Raw genomic sequence first — 24,479 nt, forward strand, 5'->3', positions numbered from 1 at the left:
TGAACGCTCATATTTGTTTGGCACAGTTTTTACGCCGGATGCCCTTCCTGACGCAACCCTCTGCATTTATCCGGGCTTGGGACCGGCCTACAGATTGCACTGGTTTGTGCCCCCATAGGGCTGCATTTCCGTTGGTATGAATCTGTTTCTAAAATATCAAGATAGTGAAGCATCAACTTCAGGCAATGGTACTAGCAGTGCATGAGCACTAGGGATCGCAAAAAAACGCTTACTTTCATAACCGGTTTTAACCGAACAGCTGTAGCAAAAAAAAACGATTAACCGGTTTTAAAACCGGTAGCATGGTGGTGTTTACATAATTCACCCGCGGGACCTCGAGTTGGGGTGCGGGGTTCCACACAGACTGTTTTTGTTGTTGCTTCTCCGGAGTGACGAGTTCACAGAGTTCCCCCCGTTAGTGAGTCGTGTTATGATGTCTGCCAATAAAACAAGTTTTGTTCCTGTGTCCGACACTCGCCTCCGACTCCTTTTCTCCGGCGCTACACCATCGATCGTTAATTTACTACGCGGTAATGGGGTAGTTTGTATACAATATTGACAAACAAGCTTGTTGAATGTGGCTTTCAACAACGCACTTGTGTAAGTTAAATTTTTGTTATTTTTTATTGTAAAAATGTTTTAATGTTGTCTTTCTTCTTTCGGACTTTCAGAAAGCTCATGAAAGTATACCGAGCGTTTCCTCGATGCCATGTTTGATGTTTCTTTGATTTAACTGAATGTTCTTTTGAGTCCAACTTTACTCTAACAGCGAAACTTGGAAAAAAGTGGAAATGATGTTGAAAAAATAGCGCAATGTTGAGTACCGGAAGTACCGATTTCGAAAGTCCGATTACGGTTTCGTTTTTTAAAGAAATGAAAATCGGTTTTAACCGGTTATTTGTAACCGGTTGCGATCCCTAATGCGCACCTACAGTTGTTCAGCCATCAACTTCAACCAGCCAGAAGTCAGGCTTTATGAACGTAGTTCAATACACAAAGACGGACTCGTTAAAGGCAGAAATCGTGTGGACTTTAAAAGTGATCTGCAGCCATTACAGTTAAAAATCTTGTGAAAATAATTTGAAAGTATTTGCAGTCATGTTCCCAGACAGTGACATTGCTAAAAACTACCACTGTGGGGAAAGGAAGACTTCGTACCTGGCTACTTTTGGCATCGCTGCCCACTTTTCATCTCTACTGCCTCAAAGCCAAAAAAGCCAGAATAGAGACTGACGTATCAACGCTTATTGAGAAGGCTGACAGGCTGCGTGAGGAGGCAGAAGAAAAGAGGAATCTGAGGTTTATCACCGAGGCCAATGCACTCAGAGGCAGAGCAAAGGACAAGAGAGCCACTTTGGCACCTCTGCAGCAACAAATACAGGAGGCACTGGGTACAGACATCAGTAGAAGACATTTGTGTATATAGTTGCAATTGTAGTTAGAATCTGTTTTTCTGTATACTGTTACGTGAAGACGTTGACAATGGTCATATCAATGAGAACTACCACAAGGGGCGACAGGTGATCACTGTCACAAGTACTGAGATACTGGAACATTTGATGAACCAAGAACGGTTGGTGGCACCATTGGGTGAGTCTTTTTTCATTACTCTTGATTTCCCACGATGGCCCTAAATTTTTCGTGTTGGCTCGAAATTTTTTCCGTGTCAGCCCTAAATTTTTCGTGTCAGCTCCTAAGAATGCTCCTAAAAAGCCCTTAAATTTTTTGGGTTGGACTGAATATGAACCCTGGCACAGAAACGCTGTGATGAGGATAGATCAACACTACATTATTTTCAGTGATGGAGATTCCTACTGTCAGTGAATGCAATTCACTAACCCAGGGCAACGAAATGGCAAATGCCAGTGACAAAAACTTGCAACTTAAAATGCCTGTCTAATTATAGTTCCAATGTGAAACAGCTGTGAGCGGTGACAGGTGTCACCACCAACAGCAGTGGCGTAGCCACGCCCTGCTCATGACACCGGGATTCAAATCACAGACACTTCTGTCAAAGCACAACCAACTCTACCAACTGAACCACAGCATCCTACAAAAATAAATAAATACATCCAAACATCATCACTACGTACTTATCTGAAATTGTGTCAGGGTTGAGGGGCCAGTACCTTTAGCTGGGACATCCAGACTTCCCTTTCAACAGCCACTTCATCCAGCTCTTCCAGGGGATCCCGAGGCATTCCCAGGTCAGCCAAGAGACGTAGTCTCTCCAGCGTGTCTTGGGTCATCTCCAGGGTCTCTATCCAGTGGGATGTCCTGGAACACCTCACCATCCAAATCAGATGCCCCAGCCACCTCATCTAGCTCCTCTCAATGTGGAGGAGTAGCGGCTTGACACTGAGCTTCTCACCCTCTCTAAGGGAGAGCCCTGACACCCTGTGAAGGAAACTCATTTCGGCCACTTGTTTCCGGGATCTTGTTCTTTTGTTAAGACCCACAGCTCGTGGCCATCGGCGAGGGTAGGAACATAGACCCATGGAAAAATTGAGAGCTTCACCATTTGACTTAGCTCTCTCTTTACCACAATGGACCGATTCAAATTACGCATCACTGCAGACACTACAACAATCCACCTGTTGATCTTCCTCTCCATTCTTCCCTCACTAATGAACAAGACCCCAAGATACTTGAACTCCTCCATTTGGGGCACCATCTCATCCTCAACCTGGAGATAGCATGCCATCTTTTTCTGACTGAGGGCCGCGGTCTCAGATATGGAGGTATTGATTCTCATCCCAGCTGGTTCGGCTGCGAACTGCTATGGTGAGTGTTGGAGATCACGATTTGATGCAGCCAAAAGAACCACATCATCTGCAAAGAGCAGATATGCGATGCTGAGGCCACCAAATGGGACCTCTGACACCGGTAGTACGGGGACCGCATAGCTCATATCAGGGGGGTTCAGTACCCATGATCCTGAAGGACCTCCCACAGGACTCCCTGAGGGACACCATTGAACACCTTCTCCAAGTCCACAAAACACATGTAGACTGGTCCGGTGAACTCCCATGCAGGCTCAAGGACCCTGCCGAGAGTGTCAAGCTGGTCCACTGTTCCACGGCCAGGACGAAAACCACATTGCTCTTCCTGAATTTGAGATTTGAGTTCCCAACGGACCCTTGAAATAAATACTCTCATTAATTAAGTACTGGGAGAATATAGTCTGGTCTAACAAGCGCAATAATGAACTGTTTGGATGCCAGAATGCACACCAGTTTTGGAGGAAAAATGGGACAGCAGATGACTCTGAATGCACCACAACAACTGAAATTCGGAGTTGGGAAAATGATGGTGTAGGGCTGCTTTTCAGCAAATGGTACTGGTAACACATTACGGAATGAAGTATGAATGGGCAAACCGAGACATTCCAGACAAAAATCTGATCCCATCTGGAATATGAAAGTAGGGTGGACATTTCAGCAGGATAATGATCCCAAACATACTGCCAAGGCAACTCTCAATTGATTTCAAAGAAAAAAAAATAATACAGCTGGTGGAATTGCCCAGCTTGAACCCAATCAGATATCTATGGAATGGACTCAAGGTCCATAAAAGAAGCCCACGAAACCTTCAAGATTTAAAGACAGCTTGTGTCGAGGAAGGGGCCAAAATCACATCATAGCAATGCACACGACGAGTTTCCCAATCAAGAGCCATCTTGAAGCTGTCCTTGCAAAGAAAAGTTTTTGTACAAAGTAATAAATAAATAGAAGTTGGCGTATTAAACTCTTTCTCCTTGTGTCATTTCACACACACACACACACACACACAGCTTGGTTTAGGATCTTATTTTTTCCACTTTTATGTTTGGATTACTTATGTTGTTCCCAACATCTGGTGAAATTTTTATTTAGATAACACTTTTATAAACAATTAATGAGAAAATGTTAAGTACTTATTTCAGCCGCTGTATACATATATTCCATGGTTTTTTTTTTATCACTACAATATTTTTTTCAATTTATTGTACAGCTGGCAAGACAGTGGATAGCCGGTTAGCACATCTGCCTCATTGTTCTGAGGTATGGGGTTCAAATCCTGGCCCCACCTTTGTGTAGTTTCCCTGTTCTACTTGTGCTTGTGTGGTTTTTCTCCGCGTTTTTCTTCCAACATCCCAAAAGCATGCATGGTAGATTGATTGAAGACTATAAATTGCCCGTAGGTGGGAATGGTTGGTCTTTTATATGCGTCCTGCGATTGGCTGGCGACCAGTGCAGGGTGTATCCCGCCTCTTGCCTGAAGATAGCTGGGATAGGCTCCAATACGTAATTGTCAATTTGTGTTCAGCGATGGACTGCCCATCAGTCCAAAGTGTACCTCAACTCTCATCCAAAATCAGCCATATTGGCTCTATCTTACCCACAACCCTAATGAGGATGAGCACAACAGAAAATGCATGGATGACTGGGTCGGTGTCTCCAGCTGAGTTGAGTTTGTTTTATTTACTCGTCTACATCTTCATATCTGTGTGTACATGTTAGTATATAGAGATCTCTGATGGTTATAGACAGACTTAGTGTTCATGCAACCAAATTACATTAAGGCGCTCAACTGAAGATGTCTCGAACGTCACTTTCCACTTCCTTATTTATATCGTTTCAGCGATACTTCAGACAGACACGAGGCCATCAGCATTCGACAGCTTACACTTGGCACTTTTTGTTAGCAGAGAAGCCCAGAACCAGTTTGAAAAGTTTAATGGCCATCACACTGGTTCAACACATGGGACAAGTTAGACTATCCGTGCCATTTTTTCCCCCCATAATAGAATCTTTCCTTGACAAACCGTGGAGCAGTAAGCCCACTACTAACACTACTGATGAAAACACCAAACTCTTGGAATAAAGCCAGACTAAGTCTATCAAGAGCTGGACCTCAACGTCAACAAAATCTCAAATCAGTGGATGATTGCTCAAAGGCTTCAAGCAGAAGATTATGATGCTCAACAACCTGAAGAGTAAATTCAACTACGTGTTGGAGGAATGTGATGGGCATAATACGCCTCAAACTGGTGCTGAACTTCAGTCCAGGACATACAAACTTCTCGCTCTGTGTCAGTTTGCAGGGCTGTTCCACTTTCAATTGGTGCACCTAAGGTAATGATAGGCTTGCAAAAACTGCAAAGCCTGTCAAATCATGATGGCTTCAGATCTGTCTGAATGATAGAAAGAAAATGGAAAAAAGCATAAGTGTACAATGACTCTTTGGACACAGTGTATTGTATTAAAGGCTCCCTACAGGTTTTCCCTAGAACTACTTCACAGATTTAATGACTCAGTCTCACAGGGAACTCGACTATAGAAGGAAGAGGTATGGTCAGTAACCATAGCAACCAGACATGTGTGACCATAGAGCACTGTAGATGCTTGCATCACTATGATGGGTCAGTATCTATTCTGAGCCACAGTGACACTTGGCACATCGTCTTTTTTCAAGAGTATAAATTCAAGTGGTAGGTAACGTTAATTTTTTGAAAAGTATACAAAACTCAAAAGCAAATAGATTATCTCTCTTGCAACAATTTTACTGTAACATGGGGTTGTCATGCAGCTTTGTTTGTATTATGTTTCTGGGAATGGACATGGAACATACTACTCAATATTTTCGAGACTCACAGTGGTGAGTCATGCACAGGGTAATTACCCTAAACTGAGCGGGGACGTGGTCTTACACAGGGAAGAACTAGGTCTCTTCTAGATTATTTGTGCCAGCAAGTATAGTGTTGTTTTAAAGTTCCAGGTGTGTTTTTCTTTACCACACTAGCCCCCTATGGATTACAGTATACTGTGTATCCTAATGCATTCTTCATTTGATTTCCTAGTCCTCTCTGAATACCAAATCTCATTAAGATACCTTTAATCAGCCAGACGTCATGAATATGTTCATCTTATTATGGCCAGCTCTCATGGAAACCGTCTGCTTCCCTCACATTCCAAGGAGGTGGAAAATAGGCTTACTGACATATTATTAGAGAGAGGAATCCGATTTTTTTTTTTTTCCACTGACAGCATGTGTGTTTGAAGCCATCAATTTGCTAGTTCAATCTTGCTCCATATTTTGTTTTCTTTTTTTCAAGAGTATGATGTGCATGAATCGTAAAATGCTACAACAGCCTTTGAAAGCTGTAATGGAAAGTGCAGGTTTATCGAAGCCACAAAATATCAGGAAACATACAATGACTTCAGGCGAAAAATCAAACCAAGTTACTCATCACCGCTCTGACACACATTTGCTCTCTGAGTCAATACTTGGCAAAACAAAACCGTCGCTGCCTTCCACCTCAGTGGTTTTCACCTTAGACCTCTGTGTGGGTTGACCTCAGCAAGAAATGTCAATGGAGGGATGCAAAATACGCCATGATGTGAGGCTAACATATGAATGGCACAAGTCGTGCAATCATCAGTGGAAATGGACAGTGGTCATCAGAGCATCTTCCCCTAAGTGGGCTCTTGCACTTCCTGTTGCCCTGCAGGCATCGGCCACATATGCTTGCGAATGGCAGACATAGAGATGATGTGAGAGTAGCAGAGATGAGCAGTGGCGCGAAAGTAATCACCGGAATCTGGGTCACTCTTTTTGCATGCACTTTTATGTTATGTGAATACATGTATATTTAATTGTCTAGTTAAAAATGAGAAGCTGCCGGATCTCAACGCTTTGTCTTCATCGGTTTATTACTCAAGTGGTTGAGGATGGCGTTGAAAGTGTAGATCTGATGCTTGATGCAATATTTGATCATCACTGCGCGGGGATGATGACAATGTCTGATGGCAGCAGAAGTGTCTGCATGTCCCACCAACAAACAGCCAGCATGAAACTACAAAGGCTATGCAAGGAACATGGACAACCAATTGAGATCCAATTAAAAAAAAAAAGGCTGCATTAAAAGTTGGTTAAGCCTTACACTGTAAGGTACTCTGAACAAATTATGGATCAACTTGATGGCACCAGATAACAATGTGCACAACAATTGATGACAGAAATTGTATTGACACATTCAAAAAGGAGTGGGGATGTATCCTGGATCACAAATCAATTGTCAAAAGACAATGTGCTATTTTGTGTAAATGGTACTGACACAGATTGGGGGGGTCGACCTGGCAAGTTTCAGCCCTTGTAATTTGTATAAAATGTCTTGTGTGTTACCTTTCCATATAAATAACACAGACACAGAATGATGGGACAAACTCAAACCTTTGTAGGTTCATCACTTGAAATTCAGTCAAGCATATTAGAATGAAGTTAGTGTTATGCATACGACCCGTGTTTTAAGTCCAGTAGTTTATTTTATTTTGATTTTTCATGCACTGTACTTTCTTTATTTTAAAATATTTTTTTCATGTACAGTCAGTTATATTTCCCTTTTTTTTAAAAAAAATAGTCAATACATTAGCATTTAATCCTCAACTATTCACCTCTTTTGCCTGTAGTTTGGTGGGATGTGCTCGAGCCCCCCATGACCCTAACCAGGATACATGGTGTTGAAAATGGATGGATGAAGATTGTAATTAAATCATTGATGAAGTAGCTTTGATGTTGTGTTTACTTTTATGTGTTGTGCATAATGTTAAAGTGGCCTGTATTAATACAGAGATACTATTTAGGAATAAAACCAAAGCCCTGTTTATGAAGAACTCACAGGCCTACAGCCTTACTGTATTTTAACTATCATTATGGTGATGTTTGCAGGAATAAATATTTTTCAGTACAAAAGGGAAAAAAAAAGAAAGGGGATCCACTCTCCAATAGAGTAGCAGTGAAGTAGATTGGTTGGATGTAGTTCACCTGATTTTTCACCTTAGAGGTAGTATGTGTACAGGTTTTGGTTTCACTATTCTGTATACTCAACACTAATTTATTTGTAAAATATTTTAAGAACAGCCGCAGCTGTAACAAAGTGCTGTGTAAACAGTAGTGACGTGGAAAGTCTTTATTCGGCTTTTGGATTTTCTAGACTGGCTTTTCTGGACAATGTAGAATCTCAGAATTTTGCCAATAGATAAACATTATAATTGTGCAGTGAAGAAAATGAGTATTTGAACACCCTGCTATATTGTAGGGTCTCCTACTTAGAAATCATGAAGGGGTCTGAAATTTTCACCGTAGCTGCATCTGCACTGTGAGAGAGAGAGAATCTAAAAAGAAAAATCCAGAAATCACAATGTATGATTTTTTTTTTAACGATTTATTTGTGTGATACAGCTGCAAATAAGTATTTGAACACCTGAGTAAAACAATGTTCATATTTGGTACAGTAGCTTCTTTTTGCAATTACAGAGGTCAAACATTTCCTGTAGTTGTTCACCAGGTTTGCGCACACTGCAGGAGGGATTTTGGTCTACTCCTCCACACAGATTTTCTCTAGATCAGACAGGTTTCTGGGCTGTCGCTGAGATACACAGAGTTTCAGCTCCCTCCAAAGATTTTCTATTGGGTTTTGGTCTGGAGACTGGCTAGGCCACGCCAGAACCTTGATATGCTTCTTACAGAGCCACTCTTTGGTTTTCCTGGCTGTGTGGTTCGAGTCATTGTCATCTTGAAAGACCCAGCCACAACCCATCTTCAATGCTCTGACTGAGGGAAAGAGATTGTTCTCCAAAATCTCACAATACATGGCTGCGGTCATCCTCGCCTTTTATACAGTGCAGTTGTCCTGTGCCATGTGCAGAAAAACACCCCAAAGCCTGATGCTACCACCCCCATGCTTCACAGTAGGAATGGTGTTCTTGTGATGGAACTCATCATTCGTCTTCCTCCAAAAATGTTAAGTGGAATTATGACCAAAATGTTCCATGTTGGCCTTATCGGACCACAAAACCTTCTTCCATGACTCCACTGTTTCATCCAAATGGTTATTGGCCAACTTAAGATGGTGCAGGTTTAAGCAGGGGAACCTTCCGTACCATGCATGATTTCAAACTATGACGTTATAGTGTATTAACAACAGTCACCTTGGAAACGGTGGTCCCAGCTCATTTCAGGTATTTGACCAAGTCGGGTTGTGTAGTCCTGGGCTGATTCTTCACCTTTCTAAGGATCATTGAGACCCCACGAGGTCATATCTTGCATGAGGCTCCACTGCGATCGAGATTGACCATTATGTTTAGCTTCTTCCATTTTCTAATGATTGCTCCAACAGTGGACTTTTTTTTTCCACCAAGCTGCTTGGCAATTTCTCTGTAGCCCTTTCCAGCTGTGTGGAGTTGTACAATTTTGTCTCTGGGGTCTTTGGACAGCTCTTTGTTCTTGCCCATGTCACAAGTTTGAATCTTACTAATTGTATGGGGTGGACAGGTGTCCTTATGCAGCTAATGACCTCACACAGGTGTATCTGATTCAGGATAATGCATGGAGTGGAGGTGAACTCACAGGTCTTTGAGGAGAGTCAGAATTGTAGCTGATAGACAGCAGTTCAAATACTTATGTGCAGCTGTATCACACAAATAAATTAAAACACACATCAAACCTCAAGTCGGGATAAACCACCCCTAATTCTTGCAAAGTTTTGAGACGAAGATGAAGTTACAGTAAAAGCGTTAACTTCCTTAATTGACTGGTTGTGCATGCTAACTAATCTGACACCAGTATCCATGAGGTAGTTCAGTTTTCGCCGGAGTTCCATGACCTGGGTTTGTTGCGACATGTCACACCCCTCCTAGACGGTTCCCAAATCACCATGCTGCTAATTCAGAGCCACACACGAAGCGACATCAACATCCCCAAAATTACTACGGTCTAATCCGACTTCCGCGACTTTAGTCAGTCTAAGTTGTCTGGGGCTTCACGCGCCTGGTAGGGTCACCCAAAGCAAAAAGGTTCTAGGTAAGGGACCAGAAAAAGTATCGCTACATGAAATTTTATACAAATATTGGCTCTCACGATCTTACACAGGTGTATCTGATTCAGGATAATACATGGAGTGGAGGTGGAATTTTAAAGGTGGACTAACAGGTCTTTGAGGGTCAGAATTGTAGCTGACAGACAGGTGTTCAAATACTTATTTGCAGCTGTATCACACAAATAAATCATTACAAAAATCATACATTGTGATTTCTGGATTTTTCTTTTTAGATTATCTCTCTCACAGTGGACATGCACCTACAATGAAAATGTCAGACCCCTCCATGATTTCTAAGTGGGAGAATTTGAAATATAGCGGGTGTTGAAATACTTATTTTCTACACTGTATAAGAGGAGGGGGAGGAGCTAATGTAGAAAGTTCTGGTCACGTGTAAGTGTATTATTTGTTAGTTTGGTCACTGTAAGCCATACATGTTCATTAAAAGCAATATAAAGAAAAATGACGCCAACAAGACAAACTATCAGAAATATTTAAAGTGACTTTCTTCTGCGGTGACGTCACCGCCCACACCGGCGTTGTCGTTCTTGTACAGGCAATCAGGTGTCGCGCTTCTAAGCCTCGATCGGTGACGCCCGCCCCATTTCCTCCATCACATCTTCTTCCTTCGAGACACTTTTGAGGTTTTTTTTTCCCCCCCTGTAATGTACCCGCGTGGACGTGGGGGCACACCGGTGACGTCGCTATACTCGCTGGCCGCAGTTCGCCGGACAAGAAGCATTTTAGCTAGCGGCTGATTCAACCGCCCAGGCGGGTTCTGGGTGTCAAAATGCGCGGAGCGGATCTTGTGTTGAATGCTGCTGAGTGGGTTCAAGGTGGCGAATGAGGAGAGCGTTCCCCACGCCGAAGCCTGCACATCACCGGCCGTCTAATTCAGGTGCGTGTCACCGCCCTGATGCTTGACAAGTTGTCGGTGCACGCTTCTTGTTTGTGTTGGCTGTGTTAGTGAAGCGGTCAAGGGAGGCTGCAATAGGCCGGGATCGGATAGTCGCACTGGAGTGTGGTTGACACCGCGTACGTATCAAACACACCGTTGCACCTCGGAGCTGTTGCCGTCCCGAGGCGGAATAGTTGTGCTTAATGATATTTCATCTTTAAATTCCTGCTCTCTTCATCTTCCACTTCCTGTGCAGTGCGGTGCAGGGCAGCCATGCCACCCCCTTGCACAGTGAGGCCACTGTATAACATGACAAGGTTAACTCAATTGATCATTGCATCAATCATTGCACGAACACATCAAGAGGGGACCTTGCAGGCAGCAAGGACAGCCGACCTGTATGGAGTCTGTCGGTGCTGCAGCTGCAGCAGACTCTAGCATTTCTCTCCGTGGGGCGTGGTAGATGTCAGTGGCAGACTTTAATCTCCTATTTTGACTGCCTTTCTGTCCTCTGCAGTGGGAACGTTCTGGGCATTTATTCCGTATCCGTCCTATTCGGTATAAGGTTCATGGCATGGAAAAGTACAGGGTGTGTGTCATACAAGTATGCATAAATTGTCCTTGAACATACTACTATACGGACGCTAAAGTGGATATCAAGCATATTGAAGCCTCGATACTTGTATTTAGAGAAATATATTAAAGAATTTTTACCATTATCCCTCATCAAGATTAAGCGTTCCATGCCATAAAGGTCACATTTTCCCTCCTATTTTATGCATAACATGGGCCAAATGGAGTTTGTGACCTTAAGCTTGACACGTATGCAGTTTGTCAATTGTGTACAATGTCCGATGAAAGGTAAAAGGCAGCAAAGCCAAATCAGTTTTAGCTGTTGTGAACTTGTGATGTACTTTATAGTCATACTAGTTATTATTCATGTACCTGCCTACTTGTTCGTAGCTGACACCCACCCACTCCACTCCACTCAAATCATCCTAGGATGATGGCTAAACAGTAACACAGGTGGATCTTGGGCAAATCTATAAATTGTACTATGGATCTCTTGCCAACCTCAGAGGAGTTGAGAAATTTATTTTGGGAGAAATTCCCAAGCATTTCAGAACCAGAATTGTCCTGTGTTCAAGCCCATTTTGTGAAGGCTGAGTCCATGAGTACAGCAAAACCTAGAGAGTTGTGCCATCACACAGGTTACCTTCCTCTCTGCCAGTTGTAAGTACTTTAATGTACACAAGGAAGCACATTCTAAAGTACTGTTTCTCATCACCAGCACATTTGGGCGACACGAGCATGAAGAGTCAATGTAATTTGCTGCAAAAGTATTGTAGGTATTGGTACAGGGTGAATAAAGTAGTCTATCTGTCTGACTGTCTTTCTTTTCTCTCTCTCTCTCTCTCTTGCTCTCACTCATCCCATCCATCCATCACCTGTCTCATGACAGCCAAGCAAAACTGTTGTCCTTAATCGGAGAACAGTAATCTAATCAGAGCGAAATTTATCTATATAATCAAATATTTTTTAATACTGTGGATAAATGGTATAGTTTATATACATATATATATATATATGTATATGTTTTTCCAACTGAAATTGTCTTGCAAATCTGATAAAATGACAAAAGATTTAAAAAAAAAAAAAAGTGTGGCATAGGACCTTTAAAGTCCATGTACTAGTACGCTGTTTGTGCGCAATAATTCAGCACACGAGCGAAATACCATTACTCAAACAAATGTCTTACTGTTTTTTCCCTCTACAACTACCTTCCGCAACTGTATGACATTTCTGCACTATAGTGGGGCAAAACTGTGCACTAGTTGAGGTCCGTGTGTTTAATGTTCATGTTTTAAGGAATTCAGACTGATAGCTGTTAAGGACGCCACCTGCTACCTTTATTGATACATGACCACTGACTGCTGAATGCTGACTGTATATTCTCTACATCTAAACCAACTCCTTGTATGTCCAGTAGATAGTTACACATCAAACACATGAAAACATACACATCAAAACATCATACACATCAAACGTCATGTCATGATCATTACATTGCCCTTTATTTTATTTATTTATTTTTAGAATGTAGTTGAACCACTCAAACATTCAAAGTTTCATTGCAGCGTTAAACACAAACGATCATTGGTCAACAAAACATCAATAGTGAACTTAAAAGAAAACATCTATCTGAAGAAAACAAGAGAATGACAGCAACACTAATCAGTCACAATCACTTTCCTCCAAGTAAGCTGGAGGGCGTCAGTTACCACTTGCAGGATACGTTGGTGTTTTTGTGTGGTACATTATTGTGTTGTTTGAAGAGGCATTATTATGCACTTGGTTACCACCATCAAGATCCATAGGGATGTGTAGAAGATCCGGAAGCACCTTCTTGAAGAACGATGCATTCCTAACAATGGTGTGCCCTTGTCTGGAAGCTGTCACCATAATGCCTTTGATTTTAGTCTCTGTATGGCAGGTTGTTGTATGGTGAGGTGAGCTCTTTCTGTTTGGGCTGACGATCTAGCACCGTGTCACCAAGAGTGAGTGTGTGTGGTTTTGCGTGACGATGAGAATCTGCACGTTTTTTCATTTGGGTTTTAGCCTTGCTATCTCTTGCCCTTACTGTAGCATCTGAATTTTTTGCAGCATACGTGAAAGATGGAATCTTCGTAAACATCTTTCGTTGAAATAGCATTTCAGCAGGGGAGCTCTCAGTTGTGCTGTGAAGTGTAGATCTGTACTCGCATAGAAAGATATTCAGATGTTGTTTCCAGGGCAGTCCTTGAGTGTTGACCACACGAATAGCTTTACCCAGTGTTTGCATGAATCTTTCAGCTGCAACATTAGTTTGAGGCCACAGAAGTGTGATCCTGTGATGTTGTAATCTGAGATACACTGCAAACTGGGGAAACTGGTTACTGTTAAATGGGGGACCATTGTCTGTTTTTAGAATTTTAGGAATCCCAAACATGGAGAAGACTTTGTCCATGACAGGAATGACAGTGTTGGCTGAAGTTGACCTCACAATCTCAACAACTGGGAATCGTGTGTAATCATCAATGTTGTCGAGTTTATACCCTCCAGTCGGAAGTGGTCCAAAAAAGTCTACACTAATGCTGTGTCATGGAGTTTCTGGTAATGCTGAGATCTTCAGGGCTCAGTGTGTCCAACCGGTGTGTGAACTTCAACTGCTGCTTCTGCTTCTATCTTGATCAGGCCCAGTGCTTTTGATGTCCTATAACTCAGAATATTGAACCAGTCACTTTTAATCACAAAGAATGTGCATTGTGCCACCTTTTGTCCCTTTTCCACATTGCACTTGAACGCACCGCTCACAGTTAACGAGACATTAGAGCGAAAGGGGTATATCTTGATTGTAGTGGGACTTAATTGCGGAGGTGGCATCAGTTTTTCAAAACTTGTCTCGCTCATGCAGTTTGGTGATGCACCAGAATCAATCAAAAGAGACAATTTGTTGCCATTCATCATAATTTCAGTCTGTGTTAGGTCTGTAGTCTTGTTGTCCTCCACTGCATATACATATGCATCTTCAATTTCACTGCTGGATGAGTTACGCTCTGTGTGTTCATATACAGTCTTGGTTAAATGGTGGATTTTTCTTGAGTCACCTCTGTCTGTGTTGTTTTTGTTTTATGCCTTTGGATGTTGAATGGCACTGTCTCGCGAAGTGATTTAGTTTACCACAGGCTCTACATTCCTTGATCTCAGTTGGGCATTCGCTTTCATGGGGATATTTACCTCCACAATTTCTGCATTGAGTGATGAAAGTGAAACTCTTTTCCGGCCATCTGTTAATCTTTTGAGGCTTACTTTTATCCAATGCATTGACTAAACCTGCTGTGTCATTTTCAATGCCTGATGATTGCATCTCAGACTGTTCCAATGTTCTCCTGTAGTCAAGAAGCAATGCTAGTGTTAGGTGAGGTTCTCTCAGTGCTTTCCTGCGTAGTATGGATGATGTGTATATGTGTATAATTTGTGTTTTGATTTCTGGACCAACATCTGCAAACTCACAATATTTGGTCAACATGGGTTGTGGGTTCGTATCCCACTGGGGCCTCCACTCCCTGAGAAGGGTTGCGTCAGGAAGGGCATCCGGCGTAAAAATTGTGCCAAAAATATATATGCGTTCATCTGAGATGACACGCTGTGGCGACCCCAAAAGGGACAAGCTGAAAGAAACTTTATTCTTAGTCTTAGTGTGATGCTTGTCTAGAGTCTCTCCTAGTTCTTGTATGGACTTTCTGAAGATATATACTTGGTACTGAACATTTTTCTTTGGTGAAAAATATCCAGCCAACATCTGCTTTGTAACAGCATGATCGTCATTTACTGTGAGTGTATCATAGATGTCATATGCAGGTTCTCGTGCCATGTATTGCAGAAAACCTTTCACCCTAGCATCTCCTGTAATGTCCATAGCAGTAATATAATTTTCATACCTTTGAATCTGACAGGTTCAACAGAGCTCAGATTGGTTTCTGTGTTGGATGGTAAGAAAGCTGTGTGCTCCAGTAAAGACATGTTCTTTGACCTGTTTGCTTTCGTCGCTTGTGTTAGCTTTAGCGTCTTGATTGTTCCTCTTTGTATTTCCTCCCATTCTGTCTTTTTAGCTTTTTCCACTTCTCTTTCGACACTGCGCATGATACTGTTTACTCCTCGTTGCCAATGTAATGTTCATGTTTTAAGGAATTCAGATTGAGAACTGTGTAGGATGTTACCTGCTGCCTTTATTGATACATGACCACCGACTTCTGAATGGTGACTGTATATTCTCTACATCTAAACCAACTCCTCGTATGTCCAGTTGATAGTTACCTATCAAACACATCAAAACATCATACACATCAAACATCATATAATCAATGTTGTCGAGTTTATACTCTCCAGTCGGAAGTGGTCCAAAAAGGTCTACGTATTAAAACAATAATAGTAATATGTTGTCAAATGTGATCTGTGTTCGGCTCGGCAACCTTACAATTTTCTGTCCTTTCCACTGTCCTCTCCTCTGCCTGACCTAATCTCATTTTCTTCTTCTTAATTCACGATTAGGCACAGCAATCACCGTAATCCCAGTAGACTCTACTCGCAGGACTGTTCTGTAGGTGCAGCTGTACACCTGGTATTCCTCACTGCTAGTGAAGTATTGATTAACAATGTGTTTATTAATATAGTCCTTGTTTGCAGTGCTGGCACACTGCATTGTATAACAGAGCCATTTACAATACAGGTCAATACAGATTTAATCGAAGATTATAACCACCCATCTGAATGAGAGACTGTGTTTAGGTTCACTAGTCATTGAGGTCACAAACATGCATCATTGTGGTGGCAGAATAGTTTTAGCCCTCATGCTTCACTAGTGTTGCACTCAGCTGTGTTAGAGACTCTCAATTGGATTCAGTGTGTTTTTTTAAAGTTTGTGTATCACTTTGTGCGCACGGCTGGGCAGCTATGGGCTGGAGTGAGGCAACACCTGTTCTAACAGTCTCCGTCTCCCTCATCTATGTTGATAAGATTAGAATGACAATGTGTGTTCATGTGTGTCATGCTTGTCGTGAATGTGCAATATAAACAGAACTTTATCAGTCTATCATACACACACACACACTCACTATTGACTATAAGTCTTTGCTCTCATTTGTACTTACTGTTTCTTTGTTACATGTATTTGTTATGCTTTATATGATCAGGATTTTTGGGACCGATCAGCAAATTAAAGGGGAAATCCAGTGCTTTGCATGAACAGTGTATCCAATAGGTCATGTAATATGTACCCTATTTTGACAATGCGATGGTAAATCCTCTGACTACTGGAGACTGACTACTACTACTACTACTACTACTACTACTACTACTACTAATCTGACTACTCGGTGGCGTGCGACATAAGTGCGTAAACAAAGGCCCCCGTGAGCTCCGGCGGCGGGCCGCGAGACGAGCTTCGACGTCCGCGTAGGCCTTTAGCCGAGCTTCGGTGGCGGCGGAGGCCTTTAGCCTACCTTCGGCGTCTGGGCTAACGGCCTCCACCGCCTGGAAGCTCGGCTCGCAGCCCGCTGCCGGAGCTCGCTTGACGGACTCCGCGTCATTCTGTCCAAAGAACCATTCGCGGCTGCCGGCCAGGAGCTCCGGGGGCCTTTGTTTACGCACTTATGTCCTGCGCGTAGGCCTCCGAGTAGTCCGGGTCCGTGTCATTCCACCCGAAGAACCATCCAAATATTCAACATTTACAGCTACAGGTTCAAATCTGAATAGAAGTATTCTTCCGTCTTCCCGATCAACCAGTCCTGCTATTTCTTCATCAGATGAGTATAAATCCGAGATATCAGCGCTGGGCATAAATGGTGTCCCATGTAATTGAGCCTTTGTTGTGGCACGGTACACGTCAAATCCGCGCATGCGGGCCATGTCACTCGCGAAAACGGCAGTGCCCCTGAAAATTCGTAATTGTTGATTTAAAAACCTTCACAAAACACTATTAAATGAGAGATGGGGCCATGAGTCAATATAAATGACTTGTTCATTTTCTGTGTAAATCTGTGTGTTTAATTGCTCAAAAAATATATAGTTTCAATAATTTATCTTTGTTCATCTATTTATGTCAGTGACGCATAGTGACCGACAGAACAAATTAATGGTCTTTTATTAGATGGCAGGAAGTACATACAGCAATTAATGTAATGTATTGTGACATTTTTGTCAATGTGCCATGAGATTTAATTGTAAAGTATGTGCCTTGAATGTAAAAAGGTTGGAATTCACTGCTCTGGCCAGATCATGTATTTTACAGGACGGCAGTATTTTTACACACGGTAGTGGTAGCACTAGCTTGCTAGGCTACGTAAAGTTTTGTTGTCTGCTTGCGAGCCGTATGATTTTAAGTGTGAACATACCTCAAGCAATCTTTACATTGTCGTCCCCTGTCTTGAGCACCGGTGACCACCAACACATGTCCCCCCCAAGGTAACAAGGTTTTTATTTTTTTTTTTTTGTTTAGCTCTGTGATGTTGCTTTTGTGCTTTGTCCTTATAAAATGTTCCAGTTTGCCTCATAACATTCCTGAATTTCCTTTAACCTCACCATTGTCAGTCTAAACCCTCTGACCAATATCTAGACAGCTTGTGGGTCCACGAGGCTTTGAGAGATCCCCTTGTTTTTTGGTTTTGCACTTTCCAACTTGAGGAAAATGACAAAATTATATGTTTGTTGGAGGTAAATCTGCAGCTCCTCCCCCGATGTAGATAAACCAGTTTAACCATCTGGCAGTCATTTCAAGTTGCGTACCCCCTCTTTGCAGTTATTAGTAGTTTCTCATGCGCAAGCTTGGAAGTCACATCTAATGAATCACTGTAAGTACTTTTAATAAGGATTAGTGGCAAGTCTGCTTCTGATACTGGAATGAATGTGTAGCTTCCTGATAATTCTGTGTAAAGAGTTAAAGAATGTGGACATGTGCCATTGCTTACTCTATGACTGAATGAAGTCTAGTCTCTACATCTCTGAACAATCGTGAGATCCCCGGTTGCCTCTGCTTGCTTCTATTGCAATAGCAGCTTGCGGGGGTGGGAAAATGTAAGACAGTGGAGACGCTTGAAAGTTTGTTTCTCTGCAGGGTTTTTCTCTGTCTCTCCATTATTCATGTAAGTTGTAACCTTTGTCTGTCTTGCTTCCTCCTCGTACTGCTTAGCAAGATTTGGACCATGCATAGCGTGTGTGCGCTTCCTCGTCACCACATTATTGCCTCTCAGTCAACCTCAGTTTAGAGATTGATTTAGATAACTTGGCTGCTTGTTTCTCAAATGTGCAGCCTCTGTACTGTTTGAGAAGCTCAAATCCAATCCGAAAGTGTTCCAACTTGTCATTTCTCACTGCAAGAGCAAAAGACTTTTGAGGGAGCATGGGTTTCCATGGCAACTGTTGTAGCCATCTGTTTGTGTTGTACCAATGTTGGCTAATGCCGGTGTAGTTTAAGGATGGCACTGCATGTCGTGGGAATTGCTCACTTAGTTTTATAGTTTTTTTTATATCGACGGGATTTGACGAGTCCACTTTCAGATATGGGCTCTGCTCTAATAGTTCCCTTGCCTCAATTAGTTATTGATCTCAACATGTTCTTTGATGGCCCTACTTGGTAGTTTCTGTTCCGGTTTCAAACTGTTTCCGAAAGTTTGAGTCAAGAAACACATTTTACATTACAAAAAACTCACAGCAAATGACTATGCTAAAATAGCACAAAATTATGCATATCGAAATAATGACGATCTTAATTTACTCGAAAATTTACTTAGTGTGAAATCTGGCACTGTTTAGTTCAACACAAAGCTATTATTATGTGTTTGAACTGTCGGATACAGACATTATTTACTGGTATACCTTCTGCTATCTATTGAAAGAGCATTTAGTTGGTCTGACGCTCACAATATCGTTGACATAGACAGATGTCACTTCATTAACTTATCATTTAAGAGTGTAGGTGGAAAAAAACACACCTGCATGGTTTTAAACCAGGGGTGCTCAATGCGTCGATCGCGAGGCAGTCTTAGTGGATCGCGGGACAGGGTGGCAAAAAAAAAAAAAAAATCAGCCAATGTTCCCTCTAAACTGCATGCGTGCGCAATTGTGTACCGCTGATGCAGTCTCTTCGCAGATATTGTGCATTGCACACAAAAAAAAATCAAATGCAAATGGAAAGTATAACATACAGCTATTCTTTTTGTGGAATTTTGCAATGTGATTCAATGAGTGAGGGATGACTGGTTGTTACATCCAATGGCACAATTCACATACGTACTGTAAAATATTAAAAGAAGCAGCCACTGGTATCTTTTAGGCAGCACACAGAACCTTCTCAAGCAACGACCGCTGCTCTGCCACACTTTCTTTTTGCTAGTTTACCTTACACCCGGCCCCCATCCCCGCTCTTAAAAACGTACACTCATAATTACAAATGTTACAGTACTTAAGCAGCCCATCAATGTGTTTTATAACAATAGTGTCCACAGTCTGGGAAACGTAGATCAAAGATGAGCTAGACATGCTGCTTATGTTTACTTTTGATATTAATGGCGAAAGTTAAAAAAAGAAATGCTGTTGATGCAATGACTGTCGGAGTATGTGAATAATAGAAGAAAAAGTGTTTAAACTGAATGAGATTTTCTCTTTTCGAGTGGGAGAGGTCTGGTCTGAAGCCAAATTAGAAAGTGCAGGATGAGACGGTGTATAATTTTAAAATTCCACCTTGGCACACCCTGATCCGGCCAGGATGAAAGCAAAGACAATACAGTGCACAAAAAGCTAATTCTGTGTGTGTGTGTGTGGTGTGTGTGTGTGTGTGTGTGTGTGTGTGTGTGTGGTGTGTGTGTGTGTGTGTGTATATATATATATATATATATATATATATATATATATATATATATATATAAATAAAAGGATGTATAATTTTTCCTCAGTCAAACACTCCGAGAGTCAACTGTGATAGGCTCCAACACGCCTGCGACCCAAGTTAAGCACCTTACAATATGAAATAATGTAATTTTTGTAGGAAATTTACTTTCATGGATTACCTCTAGCGGACATTTGAGGAAAACCATGTTTCCTGCGATTGGCTGGTGACCACTTTAGGGTGTATCGCGGTTCTCGCCCAAAGATAACTGGGAGAGTCTCGAGCACACCCGTGACCCGAGTGGGGATCGGCGGTACAAAAACTGGATGGATGGATAGTTCTGCCTTTGATTGAGGATTGAAGAGCCAAGTTTAATACGACAAACAAATGGAAATTGTACAAATAAAGGCATCCTCTGCAATAGCTGTATGTTTCAAATAAACACCTGGACATTTGGCATTGGATTAACACTTATGTCCCAGCAACGATTTGAGACAATATTTAACAATCTAGTTATTTTAAGTGCTTTTGGATTTACCTTACAACAACTTCCATAGTACGTACGGTCAGTTAGCTTACTCTACAACATTATGACTGTTGTCTGTTCTGTGTGTTTCTCTTCATCTCCAATAGATTCGTCTCCTCTGCATCTTCCTGCCATGATTCAGACTTGACTAGCTGAAAGATGCGTCAAGTGAGGCTTACTGTAAAAAGGAGCATAAGCAGCAGCAGCAGCAGCACTGACTGATTCTCTCTCCTCCTGGTACACAACACCTGCCTCTCCATGTCTCCCCCGATTGGTTGGAAGTGCCATGTCATCTGCCACACCCCCTGTGGCCCTGCCCCTTAAAAAGGGAAGGAAGTTGGAGAAATTAGAAGTGATGGCTGACCCGGTTCAGGCCGCCAACGAAGAGCTTAGGAGCAAAATGATGGACTTCCAGATTGAGCTGCAGCAGGAGCGGGGGAAGGTATGGAAGAAAAGGTTGGAATTTTGGAAAAAAAATTGAAATTTCATTGGCTGGCAACCAGTCCAGGAGTAGTACGTCTTCCTCTTGTAATCAAATTTGTGGATGTGCGAAATATCTTTTATTAGACAGAATAGTGCACTGTTGTGGCCACTTCTCAATGTTCAGCCAAATTATATTTATTTTGGGGAAAAATTAAACATTGATTTAAAAAAAAAAACATGAAAAAAAGGTGATAATACTTGTCTTTTTTCCAGCGCAGGAAGATAATTTATTCAATAATTACAATTATTTATTTAGAATTTTAATTATGCCTTACGTCTAACATCCATGGAAATTGATAGCAAGATCATGTTGACAGTACAGCATGTTGGAAGTCTTTCTTTTTCTGATTCCTGCTCCTAATTTCAGAACCCCAAGTCAGAATCGGTTTTATTGGCCTAGTATGTTACAAGATAAACGGGAAATTTGTCTCTGGTAGTTGGAGCCACTCTTGTATGACAATGAACAGCCACTTTGACAAAATATATATTCAGGACAAAAACAATATGTGTGGATAGCCATGAGCAATCAAAGTTTAACAGAAGTTTGGTGATACTGATTATAATGGCAATTTTGCAAAAGATGCAATCCTCAATGATCTGGTACAGTGGCAATTGTGCAAATGGCACGAGAGTTCTTCAACATGAGTAGCCAATAGTCCAGCATCATAAAACTGGGAGTGTACAAATGATGTAGAAGTGTCCCGATAGAGATGTGCAAAACTGTCAGCATGTTGCAAAGGAAATGTCCAGCAATTAAGCTGTTTAATAAGTTAATAGCAAGAGGGAAGAGGGAATGCTTGGTGTTTTTAGTTTGCATTGTTAGATAGTGCCTCCCTGAGGAAGGTGTTGGAATGGGTGGTGACCAGGATATCCAGATCCATGAGGATTTTGTGTGCCCTTGTTTTAATCCTGGCAAGTTCTGAAGAGTGGGTAGGTGTTTACCAATAATGGTGTGTGTGTGTGTGTGTGTGTGTGTGTGTGTGTGTGTGTGTGTGTGTGCGTGTGTGCGTGCGTGTGTGTGTGCGTGCGTATGTGCGCGCGTGCGGCGCGTGTATGCTTGCAAATCTGCACAGTTGAGCACGAAAAATCACTTACGTGGAATTTGCTACGAGTCAAGCACGAAAAATTACGCGCGTAATATTTGTTACGAGTAGAAAAAATAGATATTGAAAAACGTCATTTATTTTGTGTAGTCTTGACATCAATTTACGTGTTTATTTCATAAGCGTTGTTAACTAAACAAGCCTGCTCCTAAACAATCAGTATGCACTTGGAAACAGGAAGTGCAAGTTAACCGTATGGAGCATGTTAGGAAGTTACAGGGCCCGTGCCATATACAAACACATACTGAGTCCGGCGAGTAAAGTTTTAAAATAACGAAAAAAATTGGATGTTTATCCTAGCGTATGATTATCTACTCTTATAGACTTTTATGTATATTAGAATATGATTTATGATTTTTGAATTATGAATATTAGAATTCGTATTCAATTCTTGGCTTTAGCGTGACGAAAGTTTCGTCAGATGGTATACCGGAAGTTGAGCGAATAATTGTTTATGGTGGATTTGTACTTCCAGGCTCTTCCATAGTTAGAGGGAAAATACTTGATGCTGTCTCTGTCGTTATTTATATATATATAGATATCTTTATTTATGCCATAGACACAAACGCACCCTTACAGCTTATTGCTGTTAGTAACCCCCCACTACATAACTAGTTTCAAAATAAAATCCATAAAATGAAATAAAATATGAGAACATAATTCAACACCCCCACTCGTTCTCATCTCCATAAAACCATATGCTTACTTTTCAAAGAATCATGTTTTCAACTTCAGTATTTTTGGTTTTGCAACAGACTTTGTCAACATATCTGCCAGCATTTCTTCTGATGGACAAAAGACATTTATTTTCCCTTCATTTAGCATGTCTCTTATAAAGTGGTATTTCACATCAATGTGTTTAGACCTCTATTCACTGTGTTATTGCACAGTGCTATCACACCCTGGTTGTCTCCATGAATCGTAGTACAACTGTACATTTTGTTATCCATGCCATTCATCAACTGAGTAAGATAAATGCTTCCTTGAGTAGTAGAAGCCAATGCAATGTATTGTGCCTCACAAGTTGAGAGAGCAACTGTTGGTTGCTTCTTTGACTTCCAAGAGATCGCAGGACCCTGTTTTGTTAGTCTGAAGCAGTACCCTGTGGTGCTTCGTCGATCTTCAACTTAAGATCCCCAATCAGAGTCGCTGAAGGCCATTAAGTTTAAATCTTCCTCATTTTTCCTGAAACACACCACATAGTCACTTGTACCTTTCGAGTACCTCAAAACATGTTTGCCAGATACTAAGTTTTCTGCTTTCGGTTTCGCCAGAGTTTGTGACAGTTTGCGTACTATCCAGCTAATGTCTGGTCTGGTACAGGTCATGGCATAAATCAAACTGCCAACAATTTCACGATACTATTTGGGATTCACAACTTCATTTGTATCTCTCTCATTAGTTTCTGGTTTTGGTTCACATGGCGTGTAGCGTGGTTTACAATTTGAATTCCAAACCTTTCAAGCATTTTTAAGATGTACTTTTTCCGACTCATTTTGATTTGTTCACCATCTTGTTCATACTCAATACCCAAGAAGTATGATATTTCTCCTAAATCCTTCATGTTAAATCTGGACTTCATTGTGTCTTTGAATTCGTTTAGGATGTCATTCTTGCTTGCTGCAATTATTCGATCTACCCAAATGATGACCAAGATCACATCATCTTCAAACTGTTTTCTATATACACAGTGGTTAGATAGATTTCTTACAAAGTTATCTTTTACCAAGTGATCATGTAGAATCCCATACCAATTTCTCCCTGATTGTTTTAACCCATCAAGGAATCGTTTTAATTCGTACGCCAGCTTCTCTCCTATCTCAGATGTTATTTCAAAACCTTCTTGTTGCTCTAAGAAAATCTCTTCCTCTATAGGTGCATGTAAATATCCTGTTTTGACATCAATTTGGTGAACGATGAGCTCATTTTCTACAGCTATCTGCATCAACGCTCATACTGATGTAATGTTTACTGTCGGGGCAAATGTCTCGTGATAATGATACCGTCTGATTGACTATAACCTTTGGCTGCATATCTAGCTTTAAAGATTTTATCCCTGTTTCTTTGATGACATATACCCATTTTCCTTCTACTGCCTTGCGGGCTTTAGGTTAAACCCCAAGTGCCATCCTTATAAACATTCTAAAATAGATATTGTAATGAAAAATACATATAACATTATTCACTTT

At 41.4% G+C, this 24,479-nt stretch overlaps 1 protein-coding gene across 4 annotated transcripts in view; it reads left to right on the forward strand.

Annotated features, from left to right (window-relative positions):
• The first annotated feature begins 10,392 nt into the window (after positions 1 to 10,392).
• The window catches only part of jakmip1 (janus kinase and microtubule interacting protein 1), a 34,743-nt gene continuing 20,656 nt past the window's right edge, over positions 10,393 to 24,479 (forward strand). For 2 of the 4 annotated variants that reach the window (XM_061835115.1, XM_061835116.1), the window contains exons 1-2: positions 10,438 to 10,757; positions 20,812 to 21,146. In XM_061835115.1, the coding sequence (XP_061691099.1) occupies positions 20,991 to 21,146 (156 nt within the window). In that variant the 5' untranslated portion in view covers positions 10,438 to 10,757; positions 20,812 to 20,990. Of the gene's footprint in view, positions 10,758 to 20,811; positions 21,147 to 24,479 lie in introns of all 4 variants that reach the window. The other 2 variants (XM_061835117.1, XM_061835119.1) reach the window with 2 other exon arrangements.

Source organism: Syngnathoides biaculeatus, chromosome 11 (genome assembly GCF_019802595.1).
Source record: "Syngnathoides biaculeatus isolate LvHL_M chromosome 11, ASM1980259v1, whole genome shotgun sequence".
NCBI lineage: Eukaryota > Metazoa > Chordata > Actinopteri > Syngnathiformes > Syngnathidae > Syngnathoides > Syngnathoides biaculeatus.